This window comes from Aethalodelphis obliquidens, unplaced genomic scaffold (assembly GCF_003676395.1).
Source record: "Aethalodelphis obliquidens isolate GAN/ISIS:26980383/991018 unplaced genomic scaffold, ASM367639v1 scaffold17, whole genome shotgun sequence".
In the NCBI taxonomy this organism is placed as follows: Eukaryota; Metazoa; Chordata; class Mammalia; order Artiodactyla; family Delphinidae; genus Aethalodelphis; species Aethalodelphis obliquidens.
Genome location: NW_020837961.1, coordinates 22,803,009 through 22,820,744, shown reverse-complemented (window position 1 = coordinate 22,820,744; position 17,736 = coordinate 22,803,009). Strand labels below are relative to the sequence as shown.

Genomic DNA, 17,736 nt, shown 5'->3' with positions numbered 1-17,736 from the left:
TACTAACATCCTATGAATTTTAAGTCAATCTATGCATTTTCTATTTAAATATAAGTAAATATAAAATCATTAGAAGTTAAAATATGTATATTCAGTTTAATGATGTCTTATTTAATTATGAAAGAGACATTTTAGTAACATGCAAAGGGCAATACATCTGCTTACCTAATATTTTACAACTTCTGCTTAACTAACATTTTATAACTTTTTTTTCCTATATGTTAAAGCAAAGCCAGAAATTTTAAAGTTAAAATACTCCCACTGAAAACTGATAAGCTATATATTTTTTTACGCTGCACTTGGATGACTAATGTTGCGGTTCTCCCCAGGAGCATTTACACTTGTTTACAGCAAATTTAAATATTCATTGGAAACATCTATCACTGTGTTAAACAACATATGGGTTAGAATAAATTATAGAAAAAAATCTGAAAAAATAACTAGAACTATCAAGAGACTCCTAAGAAAACAGGTCTACCAAGTATGTGGTTTTAAAAATACAGGAAAGCAAGGCAATAAAGTCACCTGAAATGAAAAGAGCAAGGTGTGAGCCCAGCCTTCGTGCGGGACAGACGTCACAGGAGTCTAGCCTTTCTTGATAGAAGCTGGCTCTGGGTCTCCACCGCCAGCCAGCAACAGCCCTTCTATTCACTTCAGGAGCAAAGCGATCTACTAACTGAACGTACTTGAACTCTGGGTGCAGTGAGAGGGTGTGGTAGACACTTCATATAATAACAATAGTGATACCGTATAATCCTTCGTGCAGGACAGAAGTCACAGGAGTCTAGCCTTTCTTGATAGAAGCTGGTTCTGGGTCTCCACCACCAGCCAGCAACAGCCCTTCTATTCATTTCGGGAGCAAAGTGATCTACTAACTGAACGTACTTGAACTCTCGGTGCAGTGAGAGGGTGTGGCAGACACTTCGTATAATAACAATAGTGATACCGTGTAACAGCAATAATGCTACTCAACACTTACAAAGCAGATGGGAAGAGTCTCTAAGATCTTGCAGGCAGATGGGCAGAGTATCTCCCTGAGTAAGGAAATGGAGGGGAAGGGAGAGAGAGTGAAGGATGGAGAAAAGGAAGGGAGGGAGGAAAGGTCAGCCAGCTCATCAGTATGACACCACAGTGGTGAAAAGTCGACAGTACAATCTGGGTTCCCAGCATGGAGAAATGAACACTCTTGACACCGAGACGGTTAGGGTAGAGTAAATTGAAAGACACACACTCTGATGAAGAGATGGTTAGAGCAGGGTAAGGAAGGAATTAACAAAAGCTGATGATAGCCATCATTTTATAAGTAACTCCCCCAATGCCTTTTATTTTGGGAGGAGGGTGTCAATCTCTTTCTGCAAGGTATAAATAGAATCATAAAGTTCCCCTAAGAAAATACTATCTGATAGCTTTCTAAAAACAGAGTGAACTCAGTAGGTAGTTGGAAATGAATTCTTTATTCCTCTGCTAGGATTAAATAACCATTCCCACCTGGGCCATTTCTTGGCCAATTTTCTAAGATAGAGTCTGTCTTATCTCTCTCTCTCTCTTGCTCTCGTTCTTTAAAACGGACTTTAACATCAAAGTTTAGGTTCAAAGAAACAGATTAGAATATATACATTACACACAGGGAGAGAAAGAGAGACAGACAGACAGGCAGACAGAAATTTGAAAACAGAACTTCTTTAGTCATGTAGAACTATTTTGGTGCTCTGTTACAAACCAACCACATCTCAACTAACCAAAACTTAGGGCAAACTATACATGTACTATAAAGACAGTGGGAAAAAAATATCTGAAATTAGAACTATTCCAGGAAACCTGGACTGTATTTTCATAATAGGCTTTCAGATCCCATAACCAGAATAACCAGAACTTCTGGTTACGGCACGCGGGCCTCTCACTGCTGTGGCCTCTCCCGTTGCGGAGCACAGGCTCCGGACGCGCAGGCTCAGCGGCCACGGCTCACGGGCCCAGCCGCTCCGCGGCATGTGGGATCTTCCCGGACCGGGGCACGAACCCGCGTCCCCTGCATCGGCAGGCGGACTCTCAACCACTGCGCCACCAGGGAAGCTCAATCCTCTTCATCTTTAAGCCATTCATAAAGCTCTCGATTCACGAATGCGCGTTCTTTTTCAAATCTATACCTGCTCAGTACCTTCCTCGATTTCATCACATCTTTGAGCTTCTTGGCGATGGTTAGGTACTTTCTCATGTTCTTACCTTTCTAAAAATTCCCTTTCACTTCTGTCATCCTCTAAATATGTCCCCTTTAGGGGAAGCTTTGATCTAAATCACATATTTTTTAAAGGATCACCGCATATTTCCCTTATCTCACAGAAAAGGGGCTGAAGTTACTTTCTGAGTTTTGGTTCTTGCCTTCCTATCCCACTCTCTATACACATTTACTTCTACTGGATTTTCTTCCTTTTCCCGTGTTTCCTCCATGCTAACTCAGCACTTATCCAAGTGTAAGGTAAGGACCACCTACATCAGAATCACCAGGGATTTGAGAGTTAGAAAATGCAGTTTTCTGGACCTCTACCGAGATTTACTAAAAATTTCAGAAAGGGCAAAGTCTCCAGAATGTTCATTTCAGAAGTTACCCAGGTGATTTGTATGCACATTAAAGTTTGAGGTCCACTGCCCCAAACCCTTGATTCTTCCTTCACCAAAGGACACAGGGACTCCACAGAACTATTACATGAACAAGTGCCGTCAGAGCATCTGAGAAGAGAGAGCAGCATGGCAGTTCTGTTCACCTTCCTTTTGAAATACAGAGAGAGGAGCTCACAAAGTTTGGAGACTGAGCTGACTGTGAGACATCAGCACAAATGCAGACTCATCAGCCCTGCTCCATGGCTGCTGCCAATTACAGTAGCCAGACCTGCAAGAAGACTGATTACATGTAATTTATAAAAAGTAAACAAGCTGAGCAGCTTGTGAACAATGAATGGTGATATTCAAGCCAAGAGGTAATAAAAAGCATGAATAAATGACTCAGCATCCCCCTCCCCACCCAGACAACAATTGGTTGTACTCCAGCTAGGATTAGCATGGGGAAAAAAAAAAAAAAAGAGTATTTGGGGCAATGATTTAAATGATAACAGACCATTTACCATTGGAGAGAGATTTCTGTCTCTTGCAGAAACCCTTGTGACAGGGGTGCATGGCCCCAACCTCTGGGGTTCAAAAGCTCAGGCATCTAAATGACTTTTTCTCAACCTTACTGAAGCCAGAAAAGGAAATGCCTGGGTGCAAGGCTGCCACACAGTCCTGTACCTGAATTATGGCTTTTAAAGGAAACACAGGGAAATAAACCAAATGAATAATACAGCTGTAGGAACCAAGCTTTATGAAGGATTCCTCTACCTGAGGGTTTCCCAACTTCTGCCCTATTGATATTTGGGGCTGGGTCATTCTTGGTTGCAAAGGCTGTCCCGTGCATTGTAGTATGTTTAGCAGCATCCCTGCCTCCACCCACCAGCTGCCAGTAGCACCCCCAGTGGCGACAACCAAAAAACATCTCCAGACATTGTTAAATGTCCCTGGCGGGGGCAAAATCACCTCCCCACTTCCACTAAAAACCACCGCTGTACACGGACACATCACGAGGAAACGTTCGTATTAGTGAATTAGCTCGAGGAACATATTTTTGACATCATAAAGATCTCATGATTTTTGCTTTTAAATATACATAATATACACCTCTTAAGTCTGTGATCCTACTTTTTAAAATATATTTTTCCGATACCAGGGACTACAATACACAATCTTAATATGGTTTCAGGGAGCTATTCAAGCCACTACAAACGTGCCACGTAAGGAAATAACTAGTGGGCTCCTTGCCTTTCCGAGTCACAATCAAGAAGCTGTCAACTTTATCGCCGAAGGATTCATGTCCACTTGACACAGCCAAGGTGTCCATCAGGTACAGGCCACCAAGTGCTAGAGCCCGTAAAACTTTCAGGAGCCCACAAAAAGTGTCTTCATATGAAATTCATTTAAAATCAGAATAAAACATGAACATAATAAGGATAATAACTATCTAATAATAAATCCAGCTTGGAATATATTCATCTATCTGGACACAGTTGCAAAATATAATTTTTATTCTTTTTTTTTTGTTAGAGGAAGGGAGCCCTTGAAGGCAAAAGTACTGGGGGCTCGTGAAGAATCACAATGAGCCCCAGCATCAAAAGGGGGGACAAGAAATTAAACAAACAAGTGCAATCCGGTGCGATGGGCACTGTCCTGGGGGAATGGCTGAGCATCGAAGGGGAACAAAACAGATGCTCTTGGCCTGCTGGGTCTGCGTGGGTGAGTGATAGTGGTGGCGGGAGCTCAAGGCAGGCTTCCGGGGTAGCCTTGGTGTGGAGGCAGAGAGAGGAGGGCCAGGAATCCCTGGAGGAGAGAAGCGCGCAGGCCAAGGCCAGAGTGAGGGATCACAAAGCCAATCCGGGACCTGAAAGCTCAGTACAGCTGAAGCGGAGCGGGTGAGTGAGAAGGAGGTACATGCATGGGCCACATCACAGGGAACCCTGCAAGCCAAGAGAAGGGGTTTGGGCATTCCTCAGAGCAAAGGAACCCTGCGGAACAGCCTCAAACTGGAGCCCGGGACGATCAGATCTGGGTTTCAGAAAGGCCATGCTGGCTGCCTTGATGAAGCTGGTTTGGAGGGACGCAAGGATGGAGACAGGGAGATGAACTAGCTATTGCAGAAATCCGGCAGAAAGGCAAAGGCAGCTTAGGCAACACAGAGGTCAGGAAGTCAAGAGATCTCTGGAAGGTAAAGCTGACAGGATTTGGTCACTGGATGTGGAGAAGGAGAAGAGAACAAAGAAAACCCTCTGGCTTAAGCCACTGGGAAAGGGATGGTGGTGTGACTGACTGAGAGAGGGAACAGCGAGAGGACGGAGTTTAGGGAGAGGATGGTAAGCCCTGCTGTGGGCATGCGGACTCTCCGTTGCTGTGGGGATCTAAGCAGTTAGAGATCTACTAACCAGTTAGAGCCAAAGATGTGGAGTGACAAATGGGCTGAAATGGTGTCTTCAGATCATCAGCATATAATTCAGGGGCATTTCACTGGGCTTTATGATCCACAGATGGGCTTTAAAAGTTAGGAAGCGTGCAAGGGGATAATAAGGTTTGTGTGTAAGTTTGTAAGAATTCTGTGGACACTACTATATATAAAATAGATAACCAGCAAGGACCTACTGTATAGCAGAGGGAACTATACTCAATATCTTGTAATAACCTACAATGGAAGAGAATCTGAAAAAGAATATATAACTGAATCACTCTGCTGTACACCTGAAACTAACAAAACTGTAAATCAACTAGCAACCAGCATGATGTGGGCACTGGCCAAGCAGGGGGAAAAAAAAAAGAAAGAATTCTATGGAAATGGAGAACATGGAGCTTTTATGAAATTTTCAAAAAAGTTCATGAACGCCCAATGGATGAAGAACTACTAACGGTGTGACATGGGAGTAGAGAGCATCCAGGGCTAGCCAGCACTAGAACGCTTAGGAACTCCAACACTTCCAGAAACCAGAGCCTGGTATCAGGAAGGCACAGGGAAGAACATATTTTGAGAAAATGGACTGGTTATCTCCAACGATGTAGTCAAGAGTTTCATGAAAAATAAAAAGTTCAGATCTAGTTCTGCTAGATTGGGCAACCATCTGGGATCTTAGTGGGAGCCGGGTTAGGTAAGGATGGTGGAAGAGGACCCGGGCTGTATTCCACTCTGAGATGAGCAGCAGGTGAGGAAGAGGGGGCCGCCAGGTGGACACAACCCACCCACGAGTCTGGCTGGAAAAGGGAGCAATAGAGTCTCGCTCCAGCCCCATCTTTGAAAATTGAATCCATCTTTTTTTTTTTTTTTTCTTTAGGTAACGGGCCTCTCACTGCTGTGGCCTCTCCCGTTGTGGAGCACAGGCTCCGGACGCGCAGGCTTAGTAGCCATGGCTCACGGGCCCAGCCGCTCCGCGGCATGTGGGATCTTCCCAGACCGGGGCATGAACCCACGTCCCCTGCATCGGCAGGCGGACTCTCAACCACTGCGCCACCAGGGAAGCCCTGAATCCATCTTTTAAGGTCCTGGTGAAATCTCTCTTCATGAAACCTTCATGAAACCTTCCCGGAATCCCTGAATTCACCTCCCTCGGCTGAATTCTTCTAAAGCCTGGCCTCACACATCACTGATCACAACACAATTTGCAGTACTGAGTGCCTCCTAGGTCCCTAGTAGCATATAAACTCCTGAAAGGTAGACGCAGTGCCCTCTTGGGCCTCTTCTGAATTCTTTGCAATGCCTTGTTCTCAGCGGGCATCCCCTCAAGGACTGCAGGGTCTGACCTGAGAAGTAAGAGATCTGGCCCCGCCAGAACAGCTGGTTAACTTGTATGACCTCGGACAAATCAATTAAGTCTCTCGGAGGCTATTTATTTTCACTCCCTGTAAAAAGAGGAGGTTGGACTCTCTACTAGGGAAGAAGGAGATAAGTATAATTGGGAGAGATATTTGATATAGCTATTGTTTTTGTAATGCAAATCATAGAAAATAAAACTGGATGAAAAGCCATGGGAAACTCAAACAATACGTGATAGAGAAATGGGTTAGAAGAGGTTGAGAAACATTGAACTAGATGATTTATCATTTTAGGCTTAAAATTCAACAAGTATTTGGTCACGCTACTCAAGAGATTGTGCCAGGTACCACTCTGTGCATTTCAGACGCAGAGAACAAATGCCGTCTTTGTCCTCTGGAAATTAATAACCTATTACAAACACCAAAGGATGATAAATGAAGCCATAATTTTCTTTGTAAATAGATCATGTGTACACGCTTTCAACTGTGTATACTGTGGGCCATTAGGAAAATCATCTAGAAAGATATGTTAAAACGAAAAATGTACCAGGCATGCTTTTCCTGTTTTGACTCTTCCACTGCTTAAATGAAGAGAAAGAAAAAAGAAGAGAAAGAAAAAAGAACTACAGCATCAGTTTAATTTTGTGCACTTTTCTTCGGAGATAAATGACCTAGATACCCTGTGAAGATTACTCAGAAGGCTTTGGTTTTATGTAACAGCACCACCAGGAACAAATTAACTGCCCAAATATTTCGCATTCTTCCTAGCTCAGTATTTCCTTTTACCTTTTTCCAACACTTCAAACATTTAAATCTGAAATTGTCGGGGAGAACTTGTAAAATACAATCCTCCTACACAACTCTGGGGTCGATTATAACTTTGCCAGAGGGTAGGGGCTTCATATGATGCTTCCCTAACCCAGTGGGGTGAGCCTTCCTCACCAAGTTCTACTTAACGCCACTGGAATTCCCAGCACTGGAGGTAGCATTTTACCAAGTGTTTCTCTTCCAAGTGACAAAGATAAAAGCACTTCTTTCCCGCAAATCAAGTGGTCCTCCCTCCAATCAGAAGCACCTTCCTCTTGGCTACCATGACCCTAGCCAAGGCACCGATGGGAATGTGTGATGGACTGGAGTTGACAAAGCACACCAGGTACTTAATTCTTTAACCAGGTAGTCATCTCAGGGAGGAGTCCTGCTAGTCAGAAAGTGGCCTGACCGCATTTCCCAATACAGTAGTAACTAAAAACTGCATTTCAGGAGAGAACAACAATCTACCTGCTGGGTAGAACATTATGATTCCTAGTCTTGATTACTACATAACAGGACATAAATAACTCCCCCTTTTTTAGAGAAAAGGTGGAAGACTGTGTGTGTAAGGATTCTGACATGAATACTTTGAGATGTTGGTAGTGAGGCTTCTACTACAGAGGAAGAAGTGGAAAACAAAGGGAAAAGGGGAAAAGGGCAAGTGGGTAGGGATTCCTAGGGGAAAGAGTGCTTTTTACCTTTCTCCCACTTAAAAAAGTTAGCAGATAAAATTTTATAGCAACTGGCTAACCGATATATTAAATACAATAAATATTTAATACAAAATATCAATGACCAAATATTAACTACAGTAAAAATGACAAAAATAGATTGAGTTCTCAATCCCCTGATGCTACCGTCCTGCATATTTTATTTCATAAAAGCAAAAAAGCCTCTTAACTAAAATATTTACCTGCTTATTTCACATAAAACTGCTAAATACCTCTAGGCAATAATGATAAATATTCAATTCCACCAAGCAACACGAAGTCAGTTACAAACCCTTACTGTTAATTAACATTTTTTCCCCTCTTCAGACCAGAGGATGAAAAGTAAAATGAAATTTTAATGTTTTCGTTTTCCATGTGTGATATTCTTAAAGAAGAACCATATGTAAAACTTTTCAAAAAAAATTAAACGACACGAGTTCAAACAAAGGAAAATAAATAAAAAAGGGAAAAGAAAATCAATGAGCAGCATAGTTAAAACAAAGTTTGGTATTTTTCTTCCTTAAAAAAAAAAAAAATGACCTAAGATTTCTACACTGAAGAGAAATGTTTGGACTCTTGGTATATTGTTTTTAACTCATGGAACAATGTAGCCATTTGTTTTTTTCCTTTTAGGACACTGCTGTTGTTGTTGTTGTTGTTGTTGTTTGAACACATGGGGAATTACCTAGGCCAAGTATGAATTCAAAGAAAAAAGCTGGGAGAAAAAAAAACACCACCATATGAAAAACTTGTGGTAAATTTGGGATTCTTTCCAGTGTATAAAAGTAAAAGAAAACTCAGTTTAGAAATATGAAAAAAATTTCTGAAATACACAGAAAGGAAAGAACAGTTAAATAGTAGGAAAAAAAATTAAGATCACTCACATTTCCCCTTCTAGAAGCTCTATTTCTTTGCGACTTACATCTTCACATGCAGTTTGCATATAGTAGCTCTGCTAAAAACAACCACATGGAAAATTTTTGTTCCAGATAACACTGCAGGACAGGGCTTGGCAGCTACAAGCTGTAATCAGAATGCTTCAAGGGCTAATGTAACCCAGATAACGACCAAGCATGCATTTCGGTGCAGAGTCTTAACTATTTTTTTTTTTTATGAAGCAGGCTGTGGGAGGGTCAAAAGCTGCTGGGTTCTACTTTATACACATTCAGCAATGAGCATTTTTCTCTTCAGTTAGGGAGCATTTTGCTCCTACGAATAAAAGAATTGCTTAAAATATAAAAGATTCTTTTCCAGTTAAGGCATTCTTGTAGGATTTGAGGTGCTCACACAGACAAGCCTGGAATGGTCGAAGCTTCCAAGTTCCTAAAATGACTTTTCCCAGTAATTCCACAGGCCTGCATCGCCATCTCCAATTCATTAAGGCTCCCCCAGCCATTGAGTTGGCAAATGAAGAGGCTACATTTAAGGGCCGTGGAAATCCATGGTACAATGAGCCACTTTCGCCCAGGAGTCATCTAAAGAAGAAAAGAATGCTGATTTTATTTGTTCCTGTAGCTGAAGAGGGGGAGCAGACAGGGACCTGGGTCTTGCTAAGTTTCCTGTACTTAGTCGACTGAGATAAAGAGTCACAGAAGCGCTGTGCCTTCAATCCAAGTTCAAGTGGCAAATTCAGATGGAACTCTGACTTGGGGGGAAGTGAGCCACCATGTTAATGCAAGGAATGTGAAATGGGAGAAACCCTTCCATCAACAGTCAGGAGGGGTTTAATGTGATCCATTGGTGTTATTCTCTTTCCTCCAGCACTGGCTGGCACTCACACAGCTGGGCTAAGATGGCTTCCAAAGTCCAAAATAAGACGCTAGCCCAAGGCAGCCCCTGCCCTCCTGCTGGAGCTCAGAAGCAAATGAATCAAAGGCTCTTTTATTCTCCCTCCTACCAGAACATGCTCCCTCTCTGTTGTCAACTAAATGCTTGCCAGAATGAATTATTTAGTTCCAAACAGACATAAAGAAATCTTAAATAACACATGTCCCTTGGAATTTTAATAAGTTCAGGTGACCGGACAAGTGGGGTTGTTTGGTTTGTTGTCTAGCCTGGGACAGAAAATTCACTTGTGGTCAGGATCCCATCAAGAGCATTAGGTCATGGCAGAAACTGAAACTTCTCAAACTGCAAGTTACAGCTGACATCCAAATTCCATGCATGAAACGGAGCTGTTCTGTTCTTTTCACAGGGATGTCTGAACTCAACACAAAGTCCCCGTTCTTCCTTGAAAACCAGGCTGCCCTTCTGATTTTGCTATTTCTGTCAGAAGCACCTGGATTCTTCCAAGAATAGAGCCTGAAATTCACCTGTGAAGTCTTCCCTGGCTGCCCCCCTCCCCCTCCCCTCTAGTCTGAGCTCTTAAGCAATTATTGTCTGTATCAACCATTTGGCAATTCATCATATACAGCCTTATAAACATAGCTCTTGTAAAAGGTTTAAAGGAACATGCATTTACAGCTTGTCTTGGGGAACAGATTAGAAACTCCTTAAGGGAAGGGAGTGGGCCTTTCCCTCCACGGTATTCAACACGTGGCACATTTACAAAAGCTCCAGAGATACCTGTTTATCGATTCAGTCAACAGATACCTGGTGAGCCTCCACTCTGTATCAGACACAGCAGCACAGGCACTCGGGCAGCCCTGGGCTCAGTGAGCCTGCATTCTGTTAAGGGAGGCGCCGAAGGGTCTCCCAAGAATTCTGCTTCTGTAGTTCTAACATATTCACTAGGCTATTTAAGATGAGCAAGAAATGAAGATTTATTTCCCCCCCCCATCTGCCCCTCCCTGCCAAGGGAAAGTCTGAGAAGAGGAATGTTAGAGGGCAAGAGAGCTTAGAGTGTAGATGTGGTGCCCACCACGTCCCCATTTTACAGATAAGGAAACTGAGGATCAGAAGGCTCCAAAGATCACGTGAATAGTGGCAAAGCCCAGGTGAATTCTGGGTCCTGACACTCAGTTCAGGGTTCCTTCCACCATGGCCCAATTTACCCAAAACCCTTCAAAAATAAAGTGGTAATCCACCTGCTACGATGTTCTTTCTTGTGTGTTAGTCTCCGTAAGAAAATTAGCAGTGCCGACAGTTAATCACCTCTTAAATGTCTTCAACCTGCAAATCATCAAGACCTTAGCTACGTATTTTTTATGTCAACTCCAAACTAGGGAATCTTACTTAGGCTTAAAAGTGCCTTGTCACTTCATTTCTTTCATATTTCAGCAGACTCATTATGGCAAAACACACTGAAATAACCAGTTCACCTGTCAACCAGATTATCCAAGTATAAATTCTTGCCATGTTTTTGTATTTGTTCAAAGATGATCAATTAAAAAAAAATTTAAAAACAGCAGAATTCTAAAACTATCCTCCAAGCTGATACACCTTATTAGTAATTTTGAATCCCAAAAGACAACAATCAGATTTAGGGATTCAGCAACTCATATCACTAAGCCCAGGCACAACAAAAGAATTAACTATCATTAACTTTCATAAAGACAATGTACTTTCTAGTTGATGATCTTTCTTAGTAGAAACAATGTTCCTGCCTTATTGGAAAAGGTAAAAAGAAAACATTCGAAATTTGAATGGTATGTTCACTAATGGGAGAATTGCAGGAAAAAAATTTCCTTGAACAGAATAATTATGCTCCTTCAGTCACTGTAAGCAAAAGCTTCAGAATCTGTTGACTACTGGCAATTCCCAGTAGCAGAATCTGCTACTGGGAATTGCCAAAAAAGGGCAGGAAAAGCTTCCAAACATCCCAGCCCTCTTTGTTGTAGTGACACTATGGAACAGGGACTTAGCCCAGCTCCTGGGTTGTCCTTGAACCAAGGAGATGCTGTTATTTTGCCTTCCCCATGCCTCTCTTCTCCATGTAAGATGTCAGGTGCCCACCCAGAGGAAGATGCTATTTGTTTCTAAGTCCATTCCCAGAACCACAAGTTCAGACAAAAAACATCCTATAAACTGACAGCTGAAGAGCAGAGCCCAAGCTGGGTGCAGATTACACACCCAAGAACTGGCTGACGTTTTGCTCCCCAGCTGGCTGGCAGCTAGCTGGCCACCCTGCCCTGGTCCAGAAGCAGGTTCTCCTGCTGAGACTGCACACCGGCCCAAGGCAGACATCTGGGCCATGGAGGAGCCCCAACTTGGTGTCTTGGCTTGAGGCAGGCCACAGGGAAGCTCCCCCCTGCAGAGATAGGGAGACAGCCAGCTGGCTTGGAGCAATCCTTTGTTTTTAAGACTTACCTTTTATCTCAGCTAAAATTTCAAATCCTGATGAAAATTCTACCATTATTTCAAATGGCTGATTTGTCTTTAAACAGCCCTTTAAACATCTGAGCGCTGCCGTTGAGTGCATACTACCAAGAGTCTACTTGGTTTCTACAACCCTAGTGACATTGATCTGTATGTGATTCTACTCAGGTCCTTGACAGAGTGAAAAATCAGCTGTTTAATATATAACACAGGATGAAAACGGCAACACAGTAGTAGCAAAACTAAGAGAAAGCAGAAAAATCTTCCCCTCCATATTAAGTGGACTTCTAAAAATTCTCAGAGGATGGAACACATACAAGAGGTTCTTACCCTTTGGCAAATAAATATAGAAAAAATTAAAAAGAGGCAAAAAGGCTGGAGAATCTGCTCGCTAGTCTTTGTCTTAACTGTCTTTTATGCCACTTCCACTCTCTTTAGGAAATTCAAGAAAAGCTTCCATATCTGAGGAACATACTAATATAAAAAAACAGTGCTGTTGACTATAAAAAAGCAAACATAAAATGGAGTTGTAAATGGAATGCATGGGGGCCATACCTTGAGATGACTTTGAAGATAAAACTAAAACAATTTTTTGTCACTTAAAAGCCCTGATGGATCATCTTAATCAATGCTTGGACTACCCTATAAATACTGTAAACAGCGAGACAACTGTCAAAGTTCTCTGGCCAAATGTTCCCCAACAAAATCAATGTTCAAACTCCCTGAAGTTTCATTTAACAATTACAGTACCAGGCATCCAAGATATCTTATCACAGTGAATCTGTTCATTCAAAACGATTATCAAGCAACATTTTGCCTACTGGGTGGCCAACAATGTTTCCTTTCATCCAGAAAATAAAGATTCTACATGAAAACCAAACCAGCACAGGAGATGCATGTATATATGCCAATGTCTTTGAGGGGCAAAGCTTCTTTAGCCAAAACTGTCTGAATTGGATACCAAGCCAAAGAGCAATCATCTGGGAATGTCAAAATCTGGGCAACCGACTTGACAGTGCAAATATAAGACAAGACTCATTTTAACTTGTAAGTCTCCAGTCACCCTCTTGGACCCCTCAATTCTGGTGGCCACCCTGCCCACTTTCTTCCTGGGCTGTCTCTATGTACTTCACTGGTGTGGAAAGAAAACCCCAGTGCCCAGCCAGACAAAGAAAAGCCCACCTCCCTCCGCTGTTAGGTATATTCTCCCCTCAGCTGACAACAATTTAGGGAGCCCACTGTCTCCCTGAAGTATTCCTGTGGTTTCAGTCTACAAGAAGCTTGTTCCTCAAAACATCTATGCGATACCCATAGTGATCCACTTGGGCACACAATCAGAAACCATGTGGCGTTGCTAGCTACCTTTTGTGCACACATGCTTGTCTTGTGTTTCTTCAGCACTGCACCTCTGATGCACAGCCCGTCCCTTCCTTGCATGCTCAACCAATATCCATAGACTCACAGAAAGTTACAACTTGAAAGGCTGTTTACAGATGACCCGCCTGAGTGCCGCTTGAAATCAACTAGATGACTCATTAACCTTTTAAAGGCCAGTCAGGCAGGCAGATCTGGGTTCAAACCCTGCCTCTGGCACACTCTGGTTATGTAGACTGTGTTCTCATCTGTTAAACACATAGATAATACCCGCCTCATAAAACTGTTGTAATGATCAAATGAAATAATAAATTTTTTTAAATTCAGATTTTCCATTTTCTTGGTCCTTGTTAAGACATAATCTTTGGGGCTGATTTTCTTCCTGGTTTGTATTACATTAAATTGCAAGCCCAAGAGGCAAGTCTTTTTTCCTACTGTATTTTTTAATCTTATGGTCCCTAGTCCAGTGCAGGGCATCTTTTGAGAGAGCCATAAACCAATCATGTGAAAGAAAGCATTAAACCTCTATTACCACTACCTATTTCAGCTAATGTAGTGCTCTTCAGTTCCCCCAAGGACCCAATCATTTCCTAAATAGCGCCTTCTCAAAACAAATACATCTATCAATCCACTCCCTCTTCCCACACACATACAACCTTCTCTTCAGAACTCAGAGCTGAAAACAACACTGCCTCTCCCCAATTTTTGTATTAAAGTCAGCATATTTACCAGAATATTCAGGCAAAGTGTGATAGGTGGAGAGACAGGATTTGGAAGGATTCAAGAAATCTCTGGAGAACTTTCTTAGGATTTGCGGCATCAAATCCTTAAATAAGAATTACTTGCCTATAACAAATTCTGGCAGAAAGTAAACCAGAAACTCACCGGTGAGTTGTTGGTGAAGTTAAATATTGCACTTCACTCCGTCTATGCAAGCAAACAGTGACTAATAGGATTACCTCGAGCTCTCTGGATGTAGATACCCTTCCACAAGAAACAGGTTCCATTATTAGTGTCGGCCCCCTGGTAGTAAATTTATATTTAAGGGGGCATACATTTTGTTTTCGAGACATACTTTACTAGAAAAATATTTGCGTCATATGCCAGGGCGAAGGTGTCATTTCTGTCTTTTGCAGGGGGCAGCAACAAAGAGCCAATGGGGGAGAAGGGGATAAGATCGCAGACACCCCCCCCCCCCCCCGAAGAGGACACAGATTTCCACCTAAGCAAGGTTGGTTCTTTCAAGGAATATCTTCCTTAACAGCTAAAACGGTTTAACACATAATCAGCAGAAGCAATTCGGGTGGCCTGGGAAAGTACCGTAACACACAGAAATCCTGACTGGCCCCAGCTGTCCTCTCCTGCGGGGTTTGACAGCGTGTCCACGGCGCCCGAACACCAGCCACCAGGCTCCCCACAGCGCCCTCCTTTCGCAGCAAACTGCCAAGGCTCTCGGGCCAAACTCCAAGGTCCCTCGCTTCAAAACCGCGAAAATGTGAACCGTGCTAAGCAAACGGTAGGGCGCGTAATAACTTTTCTTTCCCGTGTGCGCGGACTGGAGATGCTGGGCTCTAAGGCCAACTTCCCAGGTCCCCCTCCCGCTTCCGGCAACCACCCCGAGGGGAAGGCGGGAGGGAGCGCGGACCAAATAGAAGGCTGATGAGTTCCAACACCTCCGTGGGTTTCCCACTGCGGGAAATTTACTATACAGCAGTCCCTAAGGATTCCCTGCAGATATAACGAAAGGAGAATGCTTTCCCCCTCGCCCCTGCTAAAAGGAACAATAAAAACATGCAGCCGGCGCTCAGCTGGCCATGCCGGGCCCTCCTACGGGCCGATGTCTGGAATCTGGAGAAAGAAAGATGCCCGGCCAAGAGGAGGCCCGGGCGTGAGTGTCCAGCCTGGGTCCCCAGCCTGCCGGGGAAAGGGCCCACGGGAAAAGGATGGAGACCAAGGGTAAGCAGCAGCCCGCGCGCGAGCCTCCCGGGAAGGGGAACGGCGGCCGAGCTCTACTTACATAACGCTTCAACTTTTTCTCCGGGGGTGACTTGCGGAGCCATCCGGAGCAGACCACTTCGCCGCCGCTCATGGTGCGCGCCTCTCCGGCTCCGGGCCGGGCGCGCTCCCGACACCGCCGACGCCGGACAGCCGCGCAGCGGCGGGGACCTAGCTCTCCCGCGGCGCACCCCGGGCGGACGGGCTCCGCGGCGCGCCGGCTCTCGGCCTCCGAGCTTCTTCCCCAGCAAGCAGGTCCGCGGACTTGAGTAGAAGCGGGCCGCGCCGCCGAGGCCGATACCTCGGGGCAGGGTCCGCGGCCGGGCCGAGGGCGCCCCGGCCTCCCTTCAGTGCGCCCGCCCAGCCGCCAGGCGCGCCGTCCCGCCGGCTGCCTCCTTCGCGCTCGGGCTCAACGGGACTCTGCCCCGGCGCGGAGCCCAAGCCTCGGCCCCCTGCGCTCCGCCCCCTCGGGACGGGACCTCCCAGAGCGCTCTCTAGACAGACACGACGCTGCACGCGCGCACACCCACACTCACACACACACACACACACACACACAATGCCCTGCGCGGTGCCCACTCCGGCTCGCCCGCTCTCGGTTTCGGTGCGCCCTGCGCGATCCTCTCCTTCCCCCTCCTCGCGGGAGGGTGGGTCACTTCCCCGCGGCGCCTGGGCAGCCGGGAGGAAAGGGGAAGCCGCGAGGGTCCCGTGGACAGCGGGCGCAGGGCTGGTCCAGGGCCACGGAGGGAGCCGCCGGCTCGGCGTCGCTGGGCAGGGCAGAGGTCCCGCCGGAGGGTGGGTCCGCGCTCGCCGCCGCCGCGGGAGAGAGAGGGCGGAGGGCGGCGAAGGAACGAAGCTCTCGGCTGCTTGGCTGCGGGGACAGAGCCCACCGTCCAGTCCCCTCGCGCTCCTCCCGCGCCGCCTCCCCCACCCCCGGGCGCGCGGCAGGTTCTGAGCGGCCTGGCCCCCGGCCCCGATCCCTCCCTCTCCCGGCCTCCCGGCTCCCTCTTCCTTTCCTCCTCCCCTTCCCACGTTCGGGCCGGCTGCGGTTTCTGCCCAGACTTTCTCTAACTCCGCCGGAGCGCTTCCAGCCAAAACAAGGGCCAGGGAGGAGGAGACGCACGGAGGGAGGGAGCGAGAGAGGGAGGGAGCGGGAGTCCGAGAGGCACCCTGGGATCTGTAGTTCGGAAAGCTAGAGAGGGGTCCTCGGCCGCCCGGCGGCCGTGGAGACCGGAGCCCCCGGCGGCCTGCTCGCCGGGGAAGGCGGCGAGGCCTCGGCGAGGGCGGTGCCGCCGGGGCTCGGGCTCCGGGCGGAGCGAGGAACCTTCGAATGTTCAAGTCTGGAGATTGCCATCTTGGCTCAGCCGAGTGTCAGTCAGTTCGGAGTTAGTACTGTGCACGAGATCAGGAGTTGGAGGGGGAGGGGCTGGGGTGTTTGTACTTGACAGCGCGCAAAGCAAAACAGCCCGGAGGGAGACCGCGCGCCCTGGAGAGTCTGCGACCCCCGGATCCCTGCCCGCGAGTCTGAAGGGCAGGGACCAGGAGGGCGAGGACTCGGGGGAACGCGCTAAGGCGACCAGCCTGGAGCGGAGGGCAGAGGGGGACCCTTCCGGGCTGGTGTGGGCTGGTCCCCGGAGCAGCCTTGCCTGAGTGGTGTGGGAACGCTTAGCGGGGCCAAAGGATTTGGTTGAATCGATCTCTGGGACATTTTGAAGTCTCACACTCCCTCCATTTGTTGCCAGTTTCTTCCACTTGACTTGGCATTTGTTTAAAATCTACCTTTGGGGTGTTGGACCAGAAAAGGGAAACTTACTGGATGTCTTAGCGCTATTTGCTTTCTTGCGTGTGCTTTACAATTATGATACGTGGTCCTGAGTTTAACACGATCCTGTAATAGAAATATCTTTTCCAGTTTATTTATGGAAAACAAAGACCTCACACAAATTTTGGAAGGTAATATAAATAATCAGATAAAAGTGCTAAAAATAGTAGGAGATAAGTGAACGTTTCTGGCAAAAATAACCTCAGGCATTTTCTTGTTAATACAACATTCACTTTCAGGAGTTCCTCTGAGTTTGAAAAGCTTGTACAGTTGTAGGAAATTAGGTGCTGGGGTGGTGAGAACTAGAGGTCTCTGCACTCATGGAAGTGACATTTCTGTGGCTGCGTTGGATAGTAAACAGGGGTCAACACAAGTACAGATTGTGATAAATCTTGT

At 45.8% G+C, this 17,736-nt stretch overlaps 1 protein-coding gene across 5 annotated transcripts in view; it reads right to left on the bottom strand.

The window, feature by feature from the left end:
- GAB1 (GRB2 associated binding protein 1) overlaps nucleotides 1–15,943 on the bottom strand; it is a 125,353-nt gene extending 109,410 nt beyond the window's left edge. Inside the window, exon 1 of one of the 5 annotated variants that reach the window (XM_027117072.1) lies at nucleotides 15,541–15,943. In XM_027117072.1, the coding sequence (XP_026972873.1) occupies nucleotides 15,541–15,612 (72 nt within the window). In that variant the 5' untranslated portion in view covers nucleotides 15,613–15,943. The other 4 variants (XM_027117071.1, XM_027117077.1, XM_027117075.1 and 1 more) reach the window with 4 other exon arrangements.
- Between the last annotated feature and the right edge of the window lie 1,793 nt (nucleotides 15,944–17,736).